Source organism: Triturus cristatus, chromosome 2_1, assembly GCF_964204655.1.
Source record: "Triturus cristatus chromosome 2_1, aTriCri1.1, whole genome shotgun sequence".
Taxonomy (NCBI): Eukaryota; Metazoa; Chordata; class Amphibia; order Caudata; family Salamandridae; genus Triturus; species Triturus cristatus.
The window spans coordinates 861,391,006-861,417,316 of record NC_140581.1 but is presented as its reverse complement, the minus strand read 5'-3'; the positions used below and the strand labels follow the sequence as shown (position 1 = coordinate 861,417,316).

The window sequence follows — 26,311 nt, the reverse complement described above, 5'->3', positions numbered from 1 at the left end:
ACAAAATGGTGGGAAGGAAAATCCCTGCAGAAGTACAAAGAGGCAGGAAGAGTTCCAAGGGGGTTGCGGGTCCTAATTGCACCATCGTTTGAAAACCCCAACCCCCTGATGCTACAAGAATGGGCCACAAACAATCTTGATGCATCAATGAACATGGTATGCATACTAATAAAGTACGCGGAAATTGACAGAGCGGAAATAGTCAAACAAATAGATAAACTTAATCAGGAACTTGAAACCATGGATCAACAAGATGTTATCAAAAAAGGAAAAGAGGACATTAAGAAACGTTTAGATAAACATGAGACTGTCATCAAGGAGCGAAAAATTTTCAAATTTGCGAGGGACAAGAAGGATTATGAGATGGGAAAAATATTCACTTTCTCCAGAAAGTTTGAAACTGTGAAAAAACAAGCTCTGGGTCAAAAAGCACCAATAACCCAAACACAAAATGACGACAATGCTATAGTTTTGACTGATACAGATGCAAGTTCTCTGGTAAGCAGTGGTGAATCAGATGAAGGCAGTCTTTCAAATGAAGGAATAACCAACTCTGCCAGTTTTACCCCATCTGAAGAATTGGGGTTTATCATAGAGGACCGAAAAAATACCCTAAGGCCCAGGATACAACAGAAACAAAAAGGATTAAACTATAACGGGGGAATTTCAATGGTTTTGTACAAGTGAAAAGTCCAGCTAACTATAACACCCCTGAAACCTATGGTTTTTTCAGTGAATTTCTGAGGTTTTTTAAATGCTAATTCCTAACTATAACGTGCCTGAAACCTATGGTTTTTTCTGTGAATTTCAAATGTTTTTTAAATGCTAATTTCTAACTATGCCTACAGAGATAGGACATGTGAAGAAAGAAGAAAAAATGCACAGAAAGAAAAAAAAGAAGTGCAGAAAGAAGCAACAGAAGTCCTCAAAGACGAAGAAAAGTGCAGGAAGAAGGATAACGTGCAGAAAGAACAAAAAGAAGAGCAGAAAGAATCCTTGTTGCAAAATCATCCTGTACCCTCAACTTTTTCAGACGGATACTGGTGGTAACTGAGTCTGACTAACCAGTCCTAGAGCCAGTGCTATGTTAAAAGGCACTTAGAATACAGTGAAAACACCTACATACACTAGGGAACATTATGCGTTGGGGTCCCCCTGTGATTAGCATGACCTCCTCTGTAAGCCCCTAGTATATAATAGGGCAGGGGGATTAAAACTACCTCTTAAAACAGGCCACAGGGCGTTTTTGCACACGTTAACTCAGGCCCCGTCCCTCCCTTCACCACTGTGTAAACATGCCCTGTGTCCATTTTTAGTTGGGAGATTAAGTTCATTTGAATCCTGAGGGTCCCTAGGGTCCAACTAGCCCACTAGGTACCTCCAGTAAGTGCCACAGAGCTGCGTTGCAGAGAGGTGTAAAAAGTGGCACAGCCTGGACCACCTCTCTGCAATGCAGCTCAGTGGCGCTTACTGGAAGCACTTGGTGGGCTAGTTAGCCCCCAGGGGCCCTCAGTATTGAAGGCAAACTATATCGCCAATTTAAAACGTGCCATAGTGCGTGTTTGCACACGTCACCTCAGGCCCCGTCCCCTCCCTTCACCACTGTGTAAACGCGCCCATTGGCTGTTCTAAGTTGAGAGATTAAGTCCCCTTGAATCCTAAGGGTCCCTAGGGTCAAACTAGACCACTAGGTACCTCCAGTAAGCGCCACAGAGCTACGTTGCAGAGAGGTGTAAAAAGGGGCTTGGCCTCAGAACACCTGTCTGCAGCGCAGCTCCCTGGCGCATACTGGAGATGTCTGTTGGGCTAGTTGGCCCTCAGGGACCCTCAGTATTGAAGAGGAATTAATTCCCCAACTTACAACTCGCCAGGGGGCGCGTTTGCAGAGTGCTGCAAGGAGGGGGCGTGGCCTCCGGCACGATGCCAGTCTTTTATTTATTTAAATTTTTTAAGAAGGGGGGCTGTGTGGGTCCCCTTCTTATTCTAATTTATTGGCCCTGATGACCCCATCCCCCAGGGCCTGTCTCCTAATTATATTTTTTTGATCCCAATCCCCAGTGCCGGCCACTGTTTTTTATTATTTTTAAAATATATATATTTATAGACACACCTAGGACATGCTGGACAAACCGTACGTACCTATCACCATGACGATTTGAGTGATATTCATTAAAAGGCGACTATGCATACAATGTATCCATGTGGAATGTATTTACACCACTAGTGAAGCTCTGACATGTCTGATGCCCTACCGTGCCTAATCCCGGTAGACACCCTTGTCGTTTATTTATACAAACATGGGTAGCTATTGACGGCACGTTTAATACACATGCACACCAAGCCATTCAAAGGAGATTCGACAAAAATTCGACCAAAACTATGTAAGAAACCCCCCTCACGGTTAATAAAACACACATCCACTGCCGGATGTGTAATACTTTTTATTTTACTCTCTGGAAAGGGGACGAACATCACTTGAGAGTCACAGCGTGCTCCTGGCAGAGCCCAATGCTGTGTTACACCCACCATTGCCTGCCGAGTGCCACACACCTCTGTGTTGTATTCCACCAGCTAGTGCATATGCTATGACACTCTCTAGCCCATGTGCACTGTAACACCACCCTGTGAATATGTCATGCCACACTTGTCTTCGCACGGGTTATATTGCCCCATCTAATGTGCCTTCCTCGATGCCTATGTTATAACGCACAGTGCTATGCCATACATATTACAATCTGGGATCCATATCTTTGTCACAGTGCATATGCAACGTTACACTCCCCAGCACATATTTTATATTACAACTTTAGAGACTAGTTAGGTTACACAACACTGCACTGTGCATATTACACTCCAAGGCGCACATCGCCTAGCACGTGCTAGTGCCTGTGCTATCACGCGCTCTCCAATGAATCTGTCATTGCGCACAATGTATTGCATATTATATTTCACGCCCGGTTCATCTTATATCACACTTTTTGGTGCATAGTTTATACCATACACTATATCTAGTTTTCATTTTCAATCGTGCTCTCGGGACTATGTTCTATATAACACTGTGTTCACCTACCCTTTTCACGGGCATTACATTTTGCGATAGGGGGTGGAGGGTCAGGGGGTGTTTCTGCCAAGTGAGCCTGGAGTCACAGTAACAAACGTCCTCTTCTTCCTGAATAAAAGTGAGATTATGCTGCATACTTGTTCATATTTTAAGTAGTTCGCACAGACACACGTTTTAAAAACAATAAAGTTTCTAATACCCGCCTTCTCTGAACAGTTAGCTTGCTGCCCCATCCCCCTCCTCCCTATCCTCTGTTGTGTGAATCCATGGACTAGCCTCCTCCCTCCTGCCATGCATGGTCTAATGTGCTGCCACTGCCCTCAATTTAGTATGATGTACCAGTCCCCTCCTCCTGCACTCCATTGCCCAATTCTATGCCCCATCATTGACCTCCGGCTTAAACTCTGTGCTTAGCTTGCTGCCCCTATTCTCCTTCCCCCTGCCCTCCGATGTCTTTGTGCATGCCCCTGCTCCATCCTTTTTGCCCACCATGTTCCATGGACCTGCCACTCCTATCTACTCTGAGTGTTCTGTTGAGCTGCCACTCCCCTCCCACCTGCCTAGCATTGTCAGATGACTGTAACCTGTCCCTGCCACCTCCACCCTGCCTGTCCACATGCCATGCCCCTATCCTCTTCCTCCTGTCCTACATGGTCCATTGTCCTGCCACACCCTTCTGCCCTCCCTGGTCTGTTGTGCTGCAACTGCTCCTCCTGCCTGCCCCGTGCGGTCTGTTGTGAGGCCCCTTCCCCTGAACTTTCTTGTCTGTGCACAGGTCCTGACCCTCCCTTCTATCCTCCATTGTCCTTTGTGCATGCCCCTGCACCCTCCTTCTTGCCCATCATAGCCATTGTGCTGCCACTAACCCTCCCATTTGCCATGCATGGTCTTCTGTGCTGCCATGGCCCCTCCCACCTTCCCTGTGTGGTCAGTTAGCTGGCCCTGACCCCCTCCCACCTTCCCTCCATGGTCTGTTTGTATGCCATCACAGTCTCACTGTTGCTCTTCATGGTGTGTCTTGCTTCTAGTGCCCATCCTGCCTGACCTCCATGGCTATCTTGCTGCTCCTGCCCTGCCCCCTTGCCCCCTGCCCTCTGTTTACATGTGCAGACCCCTACTCCCTCCCTCCTGGCTTGTCTGTTCCATTGTAATGCCCCTGATCCGTCCCTCCTGCCCTTTATGGTCTGTTATGCTGCAGCTTTCTCTCCTGTCTGTCCATTATGGTCAGCTAGCTACCATTGCCTCTTGCCCCTCTGTTCTCTGTTGTCCATGTGCATGGTCCTGTCCCCTCCCTCTTGCTTTCTATGGATTGTTGTGCTGCACTCCCGTCCCGCATGCCCTGTGTGGTGTATTGTGCTGCTGCAAACCCTGATGCCTGCCCTGCAGGGTCAGTTTGGTGCACCTCTCCATGTCCCTCCTGTCCTCTGTTATCCAAGTCCATGTCCCTACCCCATTTCCTTCCATGGTCCAATGTACCATACTTGCGAACATTTTGAACTTGGTAAGAGGGAGATTTTGAAAAAAAACTGGGGTATTGATTTCCCCCTTTGAGTTACATTGAAAAAGAGGAGATTGTAGACAGGAGACAGATCAAATAAAGCCCATTTGAGCTTAAAAACATTGGACGTTTCCTGGCTGAATCGGGTCTGTCGGCATGTATGGTTGTACTACCATTGCCTCTTCCTTCTGCCCACAATGGTCTATTACATTGCCACAGCCTCTCTTGCAAGTCCTGTATTGTTGGTTTGTTGCCCCTGCCCCCCTTTCCACTGCCCTCCATAGTCTGTTGTGCTGCCACGGCCCTTCCTGCCTGCTCAGTGTGGTTAAATTGTTGCCTTTGCACCCTCCTACCTGCCTTCAATTTTCAGAGTCCGTGCCCCTGGCCTCTGCCTCTCAACAGTATCCTAATGAACAACTAGATTGCTAACATTCTATATTTATTACAAAAGTGTGGAACGCCTGACGTCATCTTGATGTAATCCAAACTGTAATACCTAGAGCATTTCCTTTAGAAATTACATATATGAGAGGGTCTTATTGGCATCAAAATTATGGTTAGTGCTCTAAAAGACTAAAATAAGGACATATTTTCTGAGTTTTCAAATACCGACAAAGCACTTTTAAATTATTTGTTATCTTTATGTTTTTTTATCCAGTTGACCACTTGATTAAATGTTGCACTTAGGGGAGAGGATGCGGTGTTACTTCCAGAACTGCAGACTTTGCAACTGGGGAACCAGGTTGGAGTTTCTGCTTCAGCTCGACATTCTGTGATTCTGGTCAAATCACTTAGTCTCCCCATGTCTACAACCAAAATGAATTTGTTCTTGTGTGATGTAACCAATGCTCATGTAAAGCACTCCAATACCTGACAAGTCTGCACTATATAACACTGCAAAAACACAAAATAATAAGTGTTTTGCACACTTCTGTCATTGGGCTATATTTGGGCTACATTTGGGTGATTTTGGGCTACATTTGGGCTCTTTTGTCTCCAGTGGCCATCTTGGGAGATTTATTTGTTATGAAGTTTCCTAATTTCCTCATGTACTGCAGTCTCCTCAGTAGGAAATGCTTTCAGTTTTTTACTTTGATTCCATCATGAAGGTATTCAGATATGTCACACATTTGCCATAAATTCTGAAAGTTAGCACTCTAGTTGCTCATTAGATCACTGTAGTAAAACTACTGTTCACCATGGAAGTCTGCTCCTGGTATTAAAAGTGCATGTTTCAGTCTGCATGTCAGAATTTTTTAATGAAATAGAAGAGGATTTGAGAAGTCACTCAAAATGTGCCCTCATTTTCTTTCTTCAGCATTAATCATAATTTCTATGGCAAAATGAACCCCCTCATTGTGTTCCTTTTTAAATTAAATGTTTTAAGTGTTACCAGTTCATTCCAATCAAGATGGCTTCAGGTGTGCCATACTTTTGTCATAATGAAGACAGTAAGCGCTCTAGTTGTTTTTAAGAACACTCTGGGACATTCTGTCATTGGGCTATACTTGGGCTACATCTGGGTGATATTTGGGCTACATTTGGGCTCTTTTGTCTCTGGTGGCCATCTTGGGAGACTTATTTGTTATGAAGTTTCCTAATTTCCTCATTTACTGCAGTCTCCTCAGTAGGAAATACTTTCAGTTTTTTACCTTGATTCCATCAAGATGGCATTCAGATGTGTCACACATTTGCCATAAATTCAGAATGTTAGCACTCTTTTTGCTCATTAGATCACTGTAGTAAAGCTACTGCTCACCAGGAAAAACTGCTGCTGGTATTGAAAGTGCATGTTTCAGTCTGCATGTCAGAATTTTTAAATGAAATAAAAGAGGATTTCAGAAGTCAAAATGTGCCCTAGTTTTTCTTTCTGCAGCACTAATCATACTTGTTATGGAAAAATGAACCCCCTCATTTTGTTCCTTTTTAAATTAAATGTTTTAAGAGTTACCACTTTAATCCAAGCAAGATGGCTTCAGGTGTGCCATACGTTTATCATAAGTAGGACTGTTAGCGCTCTAGTTGTTCTTTGGAACACTCTGGGAAGCTGCAGTAGAACACAAAGGAATCAACTGACAGTCTCTGCCCTTGTTGGATGTACATGTTTTTCTGAGAATGTCAGACTTCATTCTCACATGACTGAGAAAGATAATGTGAATTTACAGAAAATAAGCTCTCAGTTTAGCTTATAGATCACCTTCCAAACCTCTGTGGGAAAAGCATGAGAAAATATTTTTCTCTCAATCATGATATCCCAGCAGAAGGCTTTTTCACATGGTGAAATCACCTTAGAACATACCAAAGTTCCTAAAATGGGTACCATCAACAAATGATTTATAATGTAACTAAAGTCTTAAAACCTTCTATTAACTGCAATGCTTTTTAATGAGGTGCTATCATGTATATTGGTCCCAAGATGGCTGCCAACACTTCTTGGATGAAGTGCTGACAGCCAATCAGATCTCAGGATGAGATGTGTGGTTAGGCTCCGCCCACATATATATATGATTTTACTTTTGATTTTCTCAGGAACTACTGATCAGATTGACACCAGACCTGCAAAAGGCACTTCCCTGAGCTGAGGACTACCTCTCTGCCAAATTTCAAGTAATTCTGTTCAGCCGTTCGGGCTGTACCTTGGACTAAAGGTCCCTATGGAAAATTGCATGGGGAAAACGCGTTTTGGGACCCCCCTTTTTTCTCAGCCCCCGCTTGACGAATCCCCCCGAGACTTTCAGGGTAGGAGCGGAGCGGAGCGCCCCACCTATTTTGAAAATTTCGCGAGGATTCGTCAACCGGCGCCAAAGTTATTCCAAATAGAATGTTGCGGATTTCCTATGGAAACACGGTCCTAACTATAACTATCTACTGGCGACCGCCAGTAGATAATATATATATATATATATATAAATATGTTTATATATACACTTATATAAAATCCTTATATATATATATGCACATTTTCTTCAAATCCCACAACCCATACCCTCCCTAAAACCCTAAAATTACCCTTGCCACCACAAAACCCCTACCCACCCTGAACCCTAAAATTACCCTTGTCACTTCAAACCAATATCCACCCTAAACCCTAAAATAACCTTTGCCACCCCAAAACCCATACCCACCCTAAACCCTAAAATTCCCCTTGCGATCCCAAAACCAAAAAACCAACCCCATACTTACATTTGAAATGCATATGCATTTACTATTCATGCCTTTCCAATGAAATTCTTTGTAAAGACATTCATTTTAAAGACTTATGTGTAGTAAAAATTTGCGTTGTGATGGTCATGCGTTGTAACAGCACTTGCGTTATTACAACCACGTTGTAATGGTAACGCGTTGTGATGACCGCATTGAAATTGTTGTTTCCTCTTGCTTTCCCTTCAGAACACCTGAGCAAGACTTTAAAACACCAGAATACAACGTGAACACCCTTCAAAATAAGACTCTGAACACTATAGCATACCAAGATACAATGTAGATAAAGCTCCACACTGATTTGCCAAGTAAAAAGCAATATTTATTCCAGCAAGTGCCCATGTATCAAATAGCAATAATGCACATGTAGAATAAAGGCATATAGTAAATTTGAATACACAAGAATAAATGCATAGAAAGATAACTGCATACACACAAAAAAAGAGTAATTAGAACATGGAATATTTCACCGGCTATTTATCTTGCATCATCCTGCCACCACAACCGGAGGAACCCAGGTGACAGTCTTGGCTTTAGTCTTCAACTGGGACACAATTTCCAGGCGGTGCGTCCACCCCTGAGAAGAGTTTTTGTCAAAAAGCTAAGAGGTCTCTGTCTTTATACTCTATTCTATACCTTATTCACACTCTCATTCTTGGGCTACGTAGCTCCCACTCTCTGTTCTAGCCTTATCTCTCCCGCTCAGTGAAATTTAAAGCAGACATATTTCTGTGTGTATGCAAGTAACCCAGCCTGTTTGCATCCGCAGAAGAAAGGCAGGCTCAGACAGACATAAGATGAAACCGTGTTCACAAAATGCAGTTAAAACAACATGGAGCCAATGGTCACCACATGATCTCAAAATGTATATAAATGCATATAGCACTACAGTTTACATTGGAATGCACAGGTTCATTCATAAGTGTGCATACCAGAACACCCATGTGCATGAATATATGTATTTACAAGAATCAAATGCCCTGACACACCTGGATAGGTGTCATGCTTCATCCTAGGGTGTTTGCTCCTCATCGGGCTGGTGCTGCTATGCACGACGGACACCCTGAACTTTGCCGGAGAGCTTCTTGTCCGCCTATTAGTGAAGTGCGGTGTGGGGACTTGAGGAGCAGATTGTTTTTAAGGTGTGAAAGTGTGAAATTAAAAATAGGAAAAGGGGTACTTCTCAGGAAAAACTTTTATGAACAAGTCCTCTTACCTATATTAAAAATGTGTGGTGCTATGTATTAGACTTTAGTTATCTTAAATAGCTATAGGTCAACATGTTTCTAGATTCCGTGTTGTCATAACAATGATCTAGTAGCTATTCGTCAGGAACCGATATCAACCTAATCTACTTTGTGAATGGAGTTTTAATGCACAGGTTCATTGATTTTCTCCCAATCACACACACCTTAGTTTCGGTATTGATTTGTGATTTATTTAGCGATTACCCCAATCAGAACTACCCTCGTGTGCCGGTTCACAAGGGTAGGTAGTCCAGAGAGCCAGTCCTGACCAAACTCATGCAAACGGCATGCTATTGTGCACAACTCGAGGAGTCTCAAATTATACTTCAGAGCAGCAGTCCAGCAGAGTGGTAGTCCTTTCAGCAGCACACCAGTCCTTCTTCCTGGCAGAATCCATGGGTCCAGTAGTGTAATGAAGAGTTGGTTTCTGAGGTCCAATATATTTATAAATCAACAACAAAAGAGTGTGTCCATCAAATGTGAACAAGTGCAGGGAAGATAAGAAGAGTGAATCACTATGTTTTTAAAAGAACCCTCACTCACCAACCTAGTTGGTGACATGCTTCATCATTGGGTTCCCACCGGAGAGACCGAGTGTCTCCCCGGTGTGCTACGACGCCTGAATTACAGCGGAGCAGGTTTTTTGTGTGTGGGTGCAGTGCAAAGAGTGATAGTGTAAGTTTAAAATATGTCGCAGTTTCAACCAATAATGAATTTAATAATGGTAAACTGGACACAGTTAAAATGGTGTGGCGGACGGTATGAACTGGTGATAATTAGACCAGCTACGTCCTAAATCAAGTGCATAGTGAAAGGAGTGGTCAACATGTTTCTGCTTCTTGCGTCAGTGCACGAAGCATTCGTCAGGACCTAAAGTGAGACCACCACGGCGGTGTACGCACGCTAAGGCGTACCCTAACCTGTGGGATCAGAAACCGCTTTGAAACTTACGGTTGCGTTTACCCTTCAGCAATTTCTGAGAGGTTCAGTTCTGTTGAAATGAAAAAAGGACAATACAGAACAAACAAACAGAGATTCACATCATACATATATATTTGCACAAGAACAGGCATGAGCTAAATCACACACGTGTCGTGAGGAAATTTCATGCACACACATGGTGGGGATTTCCATGTCCTTGGAACTGCGGGTAGCAAAATTCATTAGTATTTGCCCGTGTTCAGAATCTAAAGGCATGTGGTGCTCTTTAGCGCTATCGCTAATTGTGCCGATAAAGTGATACACCCTGTTTTTTGTGGGGTGATACGGCAAAGCGACAAAAGTATATGGCCTTCACATTGATGGTCAGCACTGTATTATGGCCGATCTGTAGGAGGCGTAAAATAAAATAAAATAAAATGCTTGGGTTGTGATGGAGAATCGAGGGTAAATGTATCAAGTGAAATTGTGAACATCGCGAGAGCCAATCTAATTGCTTACGTGATGTTCAATTTTGTTTCACAGCATGAGTCCGGGTGGGAGGCGGGACTTGTAGTCACACTCTGGACGTGGAGTGAAAAGAATAAGAAAGATTAAAAACTTACACGATTGGAGGGTGGGTATAGGCTTCTTCCTGGCAGAATCCATGGGTCCAGTAGTGTAATGAAGAGTTGGTTTCTGAGGTCCAATATATTTATACCAGGTTCCTCCTTTGAATTGAGAGAAGTTTCTAGAGGTAACCCTTTGAAGTGCACAGGTTTCCTGCCTCTCCTGTCCAGGCTCCAGGCTACCTACAGGGGGTATGCAGCCCTTTGTGTGGAAAATAACACAGCCTTATCAAGTGTAAGTAAGGCTGTGTCCAGCTCTGCCCTCCCCTGAATAAACAAAGGCCAACTGTCAGATACACCCGTTTATATGATCCAGAGGCAGGCTGAGAGACACTAAGAGCCAGATGCATCAAAGGGTTTTGCCCATTCTGTGTCAATGGGAAAATGAGGATTTGTCATTACAATTCCAAAAACACCAAATATGAGCTGGTTACGTGTTCCCATTTGGAAGTTGCAGTTTATTAACTTTGATACGGTTACTCTAATGTTATCCTATGGGAGAGTTATGCCTCAAATTAAACACATTTTAAGAGTTTTTCACTGATAGGACATGTAAAACTTAGAATTACATGTCCTATTTTTTAAAAACATTATACCCTGCCCTGTGGGTTGTTTGGGGTCTACCCTAGGGGTGACTTATATGCATAAGAAATTAAGGTTTGGGCCTAGCTAAAGGTTTATTTTGAAATGGCAGTTAAAAACTGCACACACAGGCTGCATGGTTCAAAGGGCTACTGGTTCAAAGGGCTACTTAAGTGGGTGGCACAATACTACTAAGTAAATTAAATATATGCCAGGTGGGGATAAGCCAATGTAACCATGTTTTAAGGAGTGAGTGTATGCACTTTAACATTGGTTAGCATTGGTAAAGTGCACAGAGGCCTACGGCCAGCAAAAATGAGATCAGCAAAAAGAGAAGGGGTGCAGACAAAAAGTTTGGGCTGACTGATCTAACACAAGGCCTTTAAAAATGTTGCTTTTATTGAATTTAAGAAAAATAGCCCTCTCATTCCGTAATATGAAGTAGTTTATACAGATATTCATTTTACCAACTGTAATACTTGTGAACACTTAGATATCTAAACAAGAGTTGACATTACATGCACTATTATGATTTTTTTCTGTCCCTTAGAAACCAAGGACATGCTCGTAATTCCTGTTTTTCCAGAAATGGCTCCCGGCGAGAATTCTCCAAGCCTCTTCCAAAACAAACATTTGAGTTTGATGAACCATTGGACTACTGCAGCCAGAGCTATCAGGTAAACTTGAGAGCCTAAAGCGTAAAGCAACAAAGAGTGGCAGTTGCATTATTTGTGACATGTTTTTGCCTGTGCAGTCTCTCAGAAAATCTATGGTAGTCATAGTGCCAATGTGGGGTGGGGGACAGTGTTGTCCTCAAGAATAGATGAGGAAATATGAGATTCACAACATCATTCCAAATAACTGTCAATAAATAAGGATAGACTCAAGAAAGGCTTGTGATCAGTAAATTATAAAACCATGAATGTCTATTAAAATATTAAAGTGCAATACAGAAGGCAAAAATATAATTACCCTCAATAAATTAGTTATAGTGCTCAGAAACAAATTGCCATAAAGGCTCCTAGCCTTTAAAGTTGATGAAGCATGAGCACAGTCCTGAAAATAGACTAACTCCAGGGTGTGCAGCAGATCAATAGAGAAACAGACAGCATCCCTTGTAGAGACCCAAAAGATCCTAGCTCACCCCCACAATTATGGCTTTTTCTAATACATTTTACAGAGGAAACCAATGGAAATCATACAGCCGGTACGAGGTGAGCAAATGCACAAACTGGTTGTCCAATCACAATACAGCATTATTAAACATCATATAATTCCACCATCCTGCACTATCCCTCTATATGAATAATAATAATAAGCTCACTTTAATCTAAAGTCAACGGAAGTGTCAAAACAAATTGTTACATAAACAATGAAGAGCGTCATAAACGAATATCCTATAGTGAATGATCAGGAAGAGCTTTAAAAAGTAACTAAAGGCTTCCACTGAAGTTCTTTGAGAACAGCATGTCATCACAAAGCATCCATATACATTTTGCTGCATTATGCGAGAAAGAAAAATATAAACACGTGATATACATTTCCTCTTCTCCAAAAAGCAAGACCTAATTCAGGCCTTGTTTGGCCTAATCAAGGAAAACATAGTCCTGTACATCACTGACTTATTGTTTCCTTTGACAAAAGGTTCTTGCTAATAAGCTAATATGACTCTAATTAGATAGATAATAGCTGCAACACTTTCCGCCATGACTCCGGTTTGTACAGGAGAAGGGCACCATAGAATTGAATGGCCTTAGGTCTCTGAATTAGGTTCTCCCGCCAATGGCCCAGAACAGAAATTTAGGGATGGGCCAAGTATGGTAGATTATATCTTTTCATGCTCTGGTTCTGTGAGGATTTAGTACATTTTACTGTCCCTATCTTATTTGCCAGAGATGGTTCAATATCAATTGCTGCTTCTCAATGAGTTGCCTAGATGGACTCAATAGGGAGGTGTTGGCTCCAAATGTGAACTTTGTGGAACTTACCAGTAGGGTGGTTGGAATTTGATTCAGCGGTATTCCGCAGAATTGCATCAGAATTCCGCAAGATTTAGCAGAATTCCTTGGCAGGGTGGAGTAGGCATTTTGTGCTATTTTCTTAGTGCAAAATGCACCCTCACGTCCAAAAATGGATGTGAGGAGCATTTTGCGCTAAGAAATAGCGCTGCCAAATACTCCTTGGTGCCCTTACCTACTCTGCAGTATTCACTGCAGAGTATGTAAGGGCGCCGAGGGATATGCACTGCTGTGCATACCTCTTGGCACCCTAACATACTCTGCGCCTTTATATATATACACTGAGTATGTAAGAGCACTGAAGGGTATGCACAGCAGTGCATGCAGTGGTTTTTAAACAGGGCCAGAAGAGGGAGCGGTCCCTCTACGTTTAAAAATCACTGCAGATTATAGTTTAATCTGCAGTGTGTTTTTAAACAGAGGGACTGCCACCTCTTTCAGCCCTGTTTAAAGACCAAACAGTACTGATTCATTCCGCCGGCAGAATGGCGGAATTTATTAGTAATTCCCTGTTACAAGAGTAAAGCAGAATTACTAAATTCCTCCAATTTTCCCAGCAGAATTAAAAACTCCGCCCACCCCTACTTTCCAATGAGTCCATTGGAAAGAGGGAGTGGGTGTTTCCGTGCTCTCGCAAGCCATGTACAGCACAGTGTAATGGAAACGATTCAAAATTGTGTACAACAATTGTGTGCAAACATGTTATTGTCTGTCCAGCATGTGTTATTTCTTGGTCTGGTCTCTGTTCATCATCCCTTTTTCCACAATAGTAATGCATGGTCTAATGTGACACTACAGAATGCAAAAGCATCACTTGAAGCACGTCAGGGCACATCTCATCAAGGAGTGCTGAGAACATGCAGGCCTCTCCGAAGCAGCACATTACCCACACTTTGCACTACTCTAAAAGGCAGAGCAAACACATTATGCCCATTTGTGCTGCTTATGTATTTGGAGCGAAGCGAACCTATTTTTCTTAGTCCTGATAACTTAAAGATTGAACGACAGGACAAAAATGAGGAAACATATTCTGAAACCTTTCCAAGGATTATGTGCCGCACCTGTTTAATAATCGCATAACAACGAAAAGACAACCAGAAACATGAATAACCTTTGGCGGAAAGAGGAGCTGTAGTAGTAGGTGCCTACGGTTTTTGCTGGTTTAAAGGGGCCATCGAGTGAAGAGAAAATAACTGTTCCCTTTGCCAGACCTCATCACTAACAATCACCAAAAAGCATTCCAGAATGTTCCTTGTTTGATGACTGCCAGGTTTTTAAACATATTGTGACACCGTACACCAGATGGTCCTTTTAAATAATTAAAAAAGGGACAACATGTTTTTTCCCCTCATATATCACGACATCTTTCACATTTATAAAGCAGCAAAGAATGAATGTGCTCATTTTTTCACTGTTTAAATACTATGAAACACCTGCACAATCAACTGCTTCATTTATTTGAAAATAGCTCGAAACTTTAGTTCAGAGCAGACCCTGGTTGCCTAATTCCCTATCACAGAAGCAGCTAATATGGTAAACAAGCATTGGCCTTACCTATTGGTATCTATTGGCTTCAGCAATGCTATGCAGTGTGGCTAAAACTAATTTTTAAAAGCGCTATGACATAGCCATGGCAAATTCAGCGGATGATTATTAGTCCTTTTTTAAAATTATGTTTAGCCATGCTGAACAACACCCACACTGCTAAATAGTATGGCTACAAATCATTGCCAAAGTCGGCAATGCTCATGCCGTACAGCATGAACAAATGGCAATGGCAGACTCAACAGTCTCAAAAGTGAGACCTATTGGCTTTGCCAATGTTTTTTAGGGCTTAGTACAAAATCCCTGCGATTGTGAGAAAATCAGTTAATAACCCCATGTGTGAATAAGAAAAAATATATGACATTGGGCAAAAACTCCTACAATATAAAATAATTTGCCCATTTCCATGTCTTAGTAAAAATACATTTGGGAAGCCGATAAAAACAGATAACTTCTGTTATTGCAATAAACATAATTTCAAAGGAGAAAATGGCTTCTTTGAAATGTGAGTGGCTTAGTAAAACAGAACTACAAATGGCAAGAGGTTCAACAACGATGACAGGGAAGAAGGAAAAATAAAAGTAGTACCTCAATCACAGCTTGATCAGCAGAAGGACAGCAATCAATCTGAAGCAATCGGTACTTGGTCCATGCTCCATCCGCAATCAGAGGAAGTTAAACCAGCACGCGCTGGTTAATTAGAAGGCAGAATATTGAAGTGACAATGAGGCCAGCGAATGTTAAACAATGGGCGGGCTGCAAGCCCCTTGTTGTATACAATATCTCTCACAAGCGAAAGCGCATGAAATGCATTGGATGTCACAGGCAAGACCTAAAAAGAGTTGCTAAATTGTTTTACAGGTTCAAAACCAAATATTCTGTGTGGGTTATTGAGGGTTGTGGTGAAAGGAATTTTTTTTTTTTAAAGTTACAGATCTGCGAACAACTAAAATTTTGAAAATGGGTAGCCATTTATAAATAATAATGAGAGGATATATAGATGCACACACAAAAATATTGTTCTTATTTGTGAAACTTTTAAGTTCACACATACGTAAATCAAATTTTGCTGAGTGCATTGGTGATATTCTATAGTCACTTATACATTGATTCTGTTGGCTGGGATCCACCTCTTCTATCTTTGTTCTGTCTCTTTTGATGTGTTTTATTTGTATTCTTGTGAACAATAATTGAGGGAAATGGTTGCCCTTTTTTGGTATGGAGGGCTGTGTAAGGCAAAATACACCATAATTACATCTAAGAAAATGAAAGTTCATAACTTATGTTCTGTGGCTATGATCTTACAGTGTGAAGTACATATTCATTTTAAATGTGATTCCATACTTGAGAATTTCGCTTGTTTGTGTTTTTTGTCCTGAACTGTGCTCTCACGGCAGTAGTGGGCGCGGCAGACACTGGAAGGTTAAATTCACTATTCTAATTCAAGTACTAGAATATTTGGGGAAAGAACAGCTTTCCTCCAAATATTCCAGGAGTTTTTTTTACTATTCTCTCTATTGTCCTGGAATAATTTAGGGAAAGTTATAAATTCTCCAAAGTATTTTAGGAAGGATTAAAAAGTAATAATTATGAATTGGAAAAAGTGCTGCACGCGGACGCAGCTCACGGCAAAATACTAGGAATACCGTGCCCTGCGCTGTTTTCAAAAATTGCTATGAAGCACATATTTTCTTTAGTACACCACAGGGAGGGTGGCCTAGTCACTCAGTGAGCCTGTCCTAAGTGGAATGCCCTTTATACATTCTGGGAAGGTGACAATTTCACAGGTGTGTTAGTTGTCTCACTAGTATCAATAACTACTGGATGCTGGAATGTGTACTAACTCTAGTTTTCATGGGCACAGGAAAATTGCCGGCCTCCGAAGGTGCTGGGTGGTGACTCTGGACGGACAACTCTTACATCATGTGACTTCGACCTGAGAAGTCTGCCTCCCGAGGCCCGGCTGGAGAATTTGTTGCAGCATGTTGGCGCAGACGACTTCGACAGACAGAATGAAGAGGCACGAAGGGCCGATAGGCATTCTGAGCTTTTTGCCCTTTATCCAACAATGGATGAGGTGAGTTAGAGGGTTCTGGCTTCTTTTGGGTCTTTCACTTATGAGCAGATATCCGATCTCCTGCCATACACTACACTACGTATTTTTTGATACAGTAACAGTGTTTCCTGACACTTTTATGCACTCGTTCTCTTGGGAGCCAGGCCGGGCAAACTTCCATTTCCCCCTTTCATATTCTTGAATCTGATGCCATCACTGATCAATTAAACCTTCACTTTGAGGTTATTGCCTGAAATCCAATTAAATTTGTATTGAGTTGTATTGCTACAAACTCGATAAACTTGCCGCAGCACAGAATCAAGGTATATCCATTTCAGGAAACTCTGAGGAAGGCAATTACCCAGTGATCCATTCCACTAAAGGATCATCTTGTTGTCAGTGATAGAACAAGCTGGATCTGGGGTTGCTCCTGCAGTTGATTGGAATCTAACTGGCCTCAGATTTGACACCCTCTATTTTCCAAAAAATGACCAAAAGAATAGGTATAACGGTGTCCCGAGACCTTCTCATTCTACTTTAGCAGTATCTACACTTAGGGTCTGATTACGAGTTTGGCGGACTGATTACTCCATCACAAACGTGACGGATATCCCGTCCACCGTTTTACAAGTTCCATTATATCCAATGGAACATAATGGAACTCGTAATACGGCAGACAGATTATCCGTCACATTTATGATGGAGTAACCTGTCCGTCAAACTCGGAATCAGACCCTAAATAGAAACAAAGCAAAAGAATTTGTATTCCTGACAGGGAGACTCACTAACAATTTTAAAGCAACCCTATATTTTTAGCAATCAGTAGTACACATCTCTTGGTTAAATCAACACACAAAATCAAGGACGGGTTCTTAGATTCACATAGACACAGCAGTTCTACTTCATTGTTTTTACAAATCCCAGTGTTTATTAAGGGGTCTTTGTGACAATGAATAACTTTGCAAAGTGGATGTGCACTTTCTCAGTCAAACATACCTCCTTACGGTAAATGTAAATTACTCTTCTAAAGGGAGTGCGGCAAATGGCTGCCACGTTGACCCTTGTATCTCTCAAACGGGAGCTAAACGAGGGTGGGAGTGAGGTCAGCGTGTACTAAGGGTCTAAGATCTCCGGATTTACTGCTGTCCAAGTGCCTAGAAATCTTCATTGGTTTGGATGTGTCCTTAAGTGGCTTCTGCCTTATTGGAGCTGATCTGTACCTTCAGTGAATGTCTCTTTAACTGTGGAAAAACTATGTGGCTGAGTTCACTGAATTATGTGACAAATGTTTTACATGTGATGAAATGCAATCCCTGTGGAGCATTCTGTAGCAACCTATTCACACTATTATTGCATTTTATCACAAATAGGTATTGTAGATTCTGGCACTTTAATGAGAAGATAGTAAATATATCCTGGTTTATAGGTGGAAAGGATAATTGGATTCCAGTGTTCAGGAATGGTTATGAAGTAGGATTAAGGAACATAGGTAATGAAGCAGATGTGGTAAAAAGGAATTTGTTGGGTTAGCGAGAAAACCGTAATATTGATTGGCATTCATAGTGTCACAAAGTCGGTGGTAACGTTGGTTTTCATTTTACTTACATGAACACTATCATGTATACAGGGTGTGCATTAACCTATTATGCACATCTGCTTTTGTAGTAGTCACAAGTAGGTTTTGAAACAAAATAGAACCCATTGGTTTAGAAAAAGTTTTAAAAATGATCAAACATACAAAAAATACAGCAGTTGTTTAAAATGTTATTCACAATAAATTAATGGTTATGTCTTTTATGGAAAAGTAGATTTACATGTTATTAATACTGCCCTCTCAACCTCTAGAGAAAGATCATTTGTATAAAAGTTGTTCAATTGTTGCACTTAGAAAAAACATAAACCAATGTGTACAGACATCTGGTATTAAAAGGAGTATGATTGTATCACGGAGTATCGAAGGCAGAATATTGTTACAAGAATATGGAGGGATAAAATATCAAAGGTGTAGGTGCACAGAGGGAGTAAAAGATTTATTGTTATTAACTCTTTATCTATGTATCTTATATATATATATATATATATATATATATATATATATATATATATATATATATTCACTGAAAAAACCATAGGTTTCACACATGTTATAGTTAGCTGTACATTTTACTGATAAAAAACAAATTAAATTCCCCCGTTATAGTTACTGTAGGCAACTATAACTCACGCGACCGTAATACTCTGCTGATGCTAATACTGTATTTAGACACTTATTTGCCCATGTCTTCTTCCATTAAATTTTAGCTATACATATATTACAAATATTTTTTTTTCATAAAGACACATATGTCATCAGCAGAGGATTACGGTCGCGTGAGTTATAGTTGCCTACAGTAACTATAACGGGGGAATTTCATTGGTTTTTTATCAGTAAAATGTACAGCTAACTATAACATGTGTGAAACCTATGGTTTTTTCAGTGAATTTGCAAGGTTTTTTAAATGCTAATTCCTAACTATAACGTGTGTGAAACCTATGGTTTTTTCAGTGAATTTGTACGGTTTTTTAAATGCTAACTTACTTTACGCCATTCGTGGCGTGCGCGCCCAGTTAACGCAGTTCGTTCCGTGCGCGCACGGTGCGCTTCGCGCACCGCGCGCCCACTTTACGCAGTTAGTGCCATGGCCACTTTACGCAGTTAGTGCCATGCACGCTGCGCGCACCGCGTGCCCACATTATGCGAGATGGGCCATGTACGCACGATGCGCTTCGCGCACCGTGCGCACATGGGGGACATATTATGCGCATCGTTGTGAAATGTTTTGTTTATTGTTTTCATTTATTTGATAAGCCATGCACAAATGGTGACCTTCGGGCACCATTTGCACATGGGGTGGGGAGAGTGTGGATACTTTTTTTTTTGTTAAATTTTTTTTACCGTACGCGTACGGTAAGCGTAATCGGCGATTTTTCGAAAAAAAAATAAAAAAATTTTTTGGCCTTGTGGGTTGTTTGGGGGCCCGTATATCATTGCTGGGTGATTATTATCTCAATATACTGCCCCTTTACACATTTTTGGGCTTCATTTATGCAGCCCCACTCAGAGTGCGAGAGAGAAAATGGCGGCCGCCGCTTCCTGGTTTCGGCCGATTCGAATGTTTACTAAGATCTAAGAGCCAATCAGAATCGCGCTCGCGCACGTCACCGTACGCGTACGGTAAGCGCACCGTAAGCGCACCGTAAGCTGGCTCAGATATATATATTGATTTAAAGGCTATTTTCTCAGAATCTAATGAACAGATTTACACCAAACCTACAAAAGGCACTTCCTTGACCTGAGGACTACCTCTCTGCCAAATTTCAAGTAATTCTGTTCAGCCGTTCGGGCTGTAGCTGTGTCTAAAGGTCCTATGGAAAAATGCATGGGAAAAACGCGTTTTGGGACCCCCCTTTTATCTCAGCCCCCGCTTGACGAATCCCCCCGAGACTTTCAGGGTAGGAGCGGAGCGTAGCGCCCCACCTATTTTGAAAAATTCGCGAGGATTCGTCGACCGGCGCAAAAGTTATTCAAAATAGAATGTTGCGGATTTCCTATGGAAACGTGGTCCTAACTATAACTACCTACTGGCGACCGCCAGTAGGTAATATATATATATATATATATAAGTCTCGGGGGGATTCGTCAAGCGGGGGCTGAGATAAAAGGGGGGTCCCAAAACGCGTTTTTCCCATGCATTTTTCCATAGGACCTTTAGAACGAGCTACAGCCCGAACGGCTGAACAGAATTACTAGAAATTTGGCAGAGAGGTAGTCCCTAGGTCAAGGAAGTGCCTTTTGTAGGTTTGGTGTAAATCTGTTCAGTAGATTCTGAGAAAATAGCCTTTAAATCAATATATATATCTGAGCCCGCTTACGGTACGCTTACCGTACGCTTACCGTACGCTTACCGTACGCTTACCGTAAGCTTACGGTGGCGTGCGCGAGCGCGATTCTGATTGGCTCTTAGATCTTAGTAAACATTCGAATCGGCCGAAACCAGGAAGCGGCGTCCGCCATTTTGTCTCTCGCACTGAGTGTTGTTTATCAAACATGATGGCCAAAAACATGTTACGGGGCTGTTTTGACAACTCCCTCCCACATAGTCATGTTGAGGGAGTCCCCAAACATCCCCCAAGAGCAAAAACGGTTTTATTTTTTTTTCGGCAATTTCGCGGGGTACGCTTACCGTACGCTTACCGTACGCTTACCGTAAGCTTACCGTACGCTTACGGTAAAAAAATAAAAATAAAAAAAACACTATCCACACTTACCCCACCCCCTGTGCTTTTGGTGGCCGCAGGCCACCAAATGTGCAGGGCTTATTAATAGAGAAAAAAAACGTAATTTTGGCAACATGAAATTATAAAATCGAAATAAAAAAAACACTATCCACATTGACCTCACCCCCTGTGCTTTTGGTGGCCGAAGGCCACCAAATGTACAGGGCTTATTAAAGTTGATAAAAACCGTGCACGGAACGAACTGCGTTAAGTGGGCGCGCACGCCACAAATGGCGTAAAGTAACTTAGCATTTAAAAAACCGTACAAATTCACTGAAAAAACCATAGGTTTCACACACGTTATAGTTAGGAAATAGCATTTAAAAAACCTTGCTAATTCACTGAAAAAACCATAGGTTTCACACATGTTATAGTTAGCTGGACATTTTACTGATAAAAAACCAATGAAATTCCCCCGTTATAGTTACTGTAGGCAACTATAACTCACGCGACCGTAATCCTCTGCTGATGACATATGTGTCTTTATGAAAAAAAAATATTTGTAATATATGTATAGCTAAAATTTAATGGAAGAAGATATGGGCAAATAAGTGTCTAAATACAGTATTAGCATCAGCAGAGGATTACGGTCGCGTGAGTTATAGTTGCCTACAGTAACTATAACGGGGGAATTTCATTGGTTTTTTATCAGTAAAATGTCCAGCTAACTATAACATGTGTGAAACCTATGGTTTTTTCAGTGAATATATATATATATATATTCATTTAAAATACATAGATAAAGAGTTAATAACAATAATATATATATATACCACCTAGGTACATACGTGGATTTAAGTACAGAAAATCTACCCAATCTTGCCTTTCGATACTTTGTCCTTGTCAGGATATTCTGATATATTGACTTTAGTTTGCAGTCTTACAGCTGTGATAAGAAGCAACTCGTGTTTTAATTCTTATTTCTTTCAGGAGGATGCTGTCGAAATCCGCCCTGTGCCGGACTGCCCCGCGGAACACTTCGGGACCAGAATCTTGGTCAAGCTGCAGACTTTGAAGTACTTGAGTGATTTTGTTTATCTCCGCTTTTCTCTCCTCTTGAATGGTATTATTTATCCTGGGAGGAGGTTTGGTCTTGTGGGTGAGTCACTGGCTTTTGGAACCCCCTGTCCCAGGTTCTGATGCCAGCTTTGCCCAGTCTCATGCAGCACGCATGGGTTTGATGGGCCCTTCCCTGGTGCCTCTGCCTGTACAGCGGTGGAGTTAAAAGCAGGAAAGCCTGTGTTTTTTTTGTTGTATTTAATCACTAACGTTTATTCGATATGCAAATATTTCATCACAAAAGATAATACACTGCCATGTCCTCCAGGACTATAATATTGAAAAGAGGGACATTTATGTCAGAATAAATGGCCAGACACACCCTTGTTTCCTGTCAGCAGATGATAAGCAAAAAATACTTTTACGACCGACAACCATATAGAAAATATCAAACAATAGGTTGAAAACTTGGGGCTGTGCCTCAAAAGTGGGCAGATGTGAGGAACGCACTGCTGTACAGCAAATCATGTTCCTTTGCTGCATGCAAGGCTCTGTTTTACACCCAATGACGTCTCTGGGACGTAATGTTTAGCAGAGGAGGGGCGGACACACTGGGCCACAGATAAATCTATTCGGTCCACCTGCAATGAGCGCTCGTGTTTGTGTGTCTATGTATGTGTATGCAAGTTTGCTTCAAATGTGTAAGTGGCTTTTTGTGTATGTGTATGTATTCATATATATAACTTTATATGTATATATGGAAACATATGTATATACATACATATGTAGAAGGTCAGATTTAAACATTTTAAGCAAACATGTAGGCTTTTGTATTGCCTCAAAGAAACACTATGTTACAGTGAAAGCCAACTTGACAAATAAATGCGTGTGGCAAGATGTAGAGTCTGTTTCTTTTCTGTGATGCCTCTTGGCACATTCAACAGCTGTGTTGGTGTGGCCCAAGTAGGGGCGATTGCAGAACAAGTAGAGCTGGTGCACGGGCCCACCTGCCCCCTTCTAGCAACATCAATGTTTACACCCACATTTGTAAACTGTGAAAGGTCATCTTGTATGTATTTGCTATTTCGATTCTGTTATAAGTGATCACACCAGGGGAGTTTTGTATAGTCTAGAAGTAAATGCATCTTTTCTATCTTCTATGTCTCTGTTTTGAACTGTACACTGGTGCCTTTCTTGCACTATTATAAATATATAGGTCCTCTTATGAAGACCCCTCAAACTTGCATGAATGTAGGTCTCGCCTCTTCTTTCTTTGATGTGTTTTTCTTCCATACATGGATCTCACTTGAAATGCAGGCTGACCGCTTTCACTTGCCTGTGCCAATTTTACACAGCACATTCACAGGAAATGCATGCATTAATAATGCCCTTTTTGGCAAGGCTAGCTAAAATTTTGCAGCCCTACTTGAGGGCTAGGAGAAGTCTCATTTACTGTGGAAAAGCGTGTTCAGAATACAAAATACTCCACTGTGACAGTGGCTTCCCAGTGACACTTTAAAAAAGTTTTCATACTGGCACAAATATATTGTGCTTAAGGCCCTTGTTGGACCCGGCCTCGTGGCGTGGTCTTAACCCTCTTGGATTGTGCTCGTCCCCCGCACCGGCCTACACGGGCCGCCCTTTCAGGCCGCCAGGGACCCCTCCTCCCTTCAAGGCCCCCTTTGGATTGTACCCGTTTTCCTACACCCGCCTCAGCGGCCCCCTTTTCTAGGCCGCACAGGGACCCCTCATCCCTTCGGGGTCCCCCCCATGCTTGCTCCACGCACCAGCCCACGCAGCCCGGCTCCCTCCGGCCTCGGCCCCAGCGGAGCCCCGACATCGAGGCACCAAGATCGGGCCAGGGGGCACCGCATGGCCACTTCACCACTCCCGGAGGAGGAGAGTTTCGATGGGACCCCCCACCGTCCCATAACACCTAGGTACGATCGTCCTCCGGCCTCCCCGGGCCTGGCGCCTCTCCCGCTGGGCATCTGGCCTCTCCCAGCCCGGCCTCTCCGCCCCCCGAGCGCAAGGGTCCGGACATCAAAGGGCTCCAGACCTATATCTGGGGCAACCCCGCAATGGGACAGCAGTTGTATACCGGAGTCAAGAGCCCTGCTGACTGCGTTGCGGCTCCACCTTATTGAGACAAGGAACCTCACGGAACATCGGGGCCCTGCTGACGCTGTCGCGGCCCAACCTCGCTGAAACCTCCCTCGGAGCCCTGCTGACGTCGTCGCGGCTCGAGCTGAACTGAAACACCTTAAGAGCCCTGCTGACCTGGTCGCGGCTCGAACTCCACAAACTGATCGCCAGAGCCCTGCTGACGCCGTCGCGGCTCGACCACTCTGAGATCCGGAGTCCCTCCAGCTTGAGGATCAAGAACTGGGCCCAGGGTACTCTCGTACCAAGCTGCTACTAAAGGCTGTCCCGCTACCCCGTCCCTACCCGAGACTTTGAGACTCTTGTGGATCCCTCGATCCCCCTTGTACATATCGATAACCGTAACTTCTTAGATGCTGATAAAGAACTGCTCGTCTTGATAAACATCCTCGAGTCCTGTGTGGTGGTGTTACTGTGCTAGTACGTTATAGGAGAAGGACCTCTCCTAGGAGGCTTCTCAGCAGCGCTCGGCTACTTCGTGCAGTGTGGGGGCCCCTCTGGGTGGTCTCTCCGACTCCCCCGAGGTCCGCCTTCCAACATTTGGTGGCCAGCGACGGGATCCGAGCCAAACGCAGATCATACAAGCAAGTAACCCACTCGCTATCCATCCAGACGAACAGAGACCATGGAGTTCCAACCAGAACGATTGGAAGAGTACACGCACAAAGAGTTAAAACAGTTCTGCAAGGACAAGGGCATTACGACCACCGGCCTAGGTACCAAGGAAGAGATGCAGAAAGCCCTGAGAACCTGGATAGAGTCCGAGGCGGGTCCCTCCCAGGGGGAAGGTCCCCTGCCCCTGAATGCAGCCACGCCACCAGCACCGACCCCAGCGAACGAAGGGAGAAACAGCCTGGAAACCGGCCTCTCCGCGGAAGAAATACGAGAGCGGGAGAAGGTCCGGACCCATGAGCTAGAGCTCGCACGACTTCGGCTGGACGGCGAACTCCGGCTGGCCGAAAAGAAATGGGCCATGGAGCAGCTAAGGCTACAAGAGGAGATAGAGGAGAAGAAACGGCATCGAGAACTAGAAGAGAAAAAGCTGACCCTCGAACACGAGCGGGGCCTCAAAGAACTCGAACTCAAGGCCCAGAAGGGGGAGACCGGCACCCCCAACAATAGAGACGCTCTTCCGCCCACCGAAGCCAAGGTCCATATTCCCAAGGATGTCGTCAAGGAGTACTATAAAAACGACGACATCCAGCAGTGGTTTAAGGCGTACGAGGTGGCCATGACCTCCCATCGGGTACCCCGGAAGGATTGGGGTGCCGGCCTATGGGGTCGGTTCCTTAGCGAGGGCCGAGACACCCTGCTCCAGCTCCCGGAAGAGGTGATGACCTCGTACGACCATATGAAGGAGGCCCTGCTCACCCGCTACGGACTAACCGCGGAAATGTACCGCCAGCGTTTCAGAGACTGCAAGAAAATCCCCGGTACCACGTGGGTAGAGTATGTTGACTTCTTCAGCAGGGCCCTAGAAGGTTGGATCAAGGGTAGCAAGGTCACCACTTACGGGCAGCTGGTCGACCTCATCATTTGGGAACACCTCTCCAACAACTGCTTCGTGGAGCTAAGACAACACCTCCTCGACAGCAAGCTGACCGAGCCGCGGAAGCTCGCCGCCGAGGCCGATCGATGGGTCAACACCCGAGTCCCCCGGAACCCGATGGGGGAGTACCAGCGAAACCACACCGGACCCCCCCGCCAGCGCGGCGGAGGAGGAGGGTCGAACCGGAATCGGGACATCCCAGCCGGGCCGCCCCGGAGTCCGCCTCGGGGGCCGCCTCAGCAACACCCCTCCCCGAGCCTAGCCCGAAGAGGGACCACGCCAGCCAAAACCGGACCCCGGCCCCCGATAACCTGCTATGGCTGCCTACAAACAGGACACTATGCCAGCGACCCTGCCTGCCCCATGAACCGACGAGGTGGGACCAGCGGGCCCTCGCCCCGACAACTGGCGGCTGCCGCCCTGGGAGAAGGGGAGGAAGAGGAAGAACCCCTCGACGGGGGGTCCACTGAGTGAGAGCTGGCGGCCATGTCCCTGGTCTGCCTGGGCAGCCGAGAAATGGTGCCCCGA

General features: G+C 43.6%; 1 protein-coding gene across 2 annotated transcripts in view; it reads left to right on the top strand.

Moving 5' to 3' along the window:
- DOCK8 (dedicator of cytokinesis 8) overlaps window positions 1–26,311 on the top strand; it is a 567,196-nt gene that overhangs the window by 162,967 nt on the left and 377,918 nt on the right. For both annotated transcript variants that reach the window (XM_085632978.1, XM_085632979.1), the window contains 3 exons: window positions 11,687–11,813; window positions 16,564–16,776; window positions 22,003–22,088. In XM_085632978.1, coding sequence (XP_085489104.1) covers window positions 11,687–11,813; window positions 16,564–16,776; window positions 22,003–22,088 — 426 coding nt within the window. The remainder of the gene's footprint in view (window positions 1–11,686; window positions 11,814–16,563; window positions 16,777–22,002; window positions 22,089–26,311) is intronic.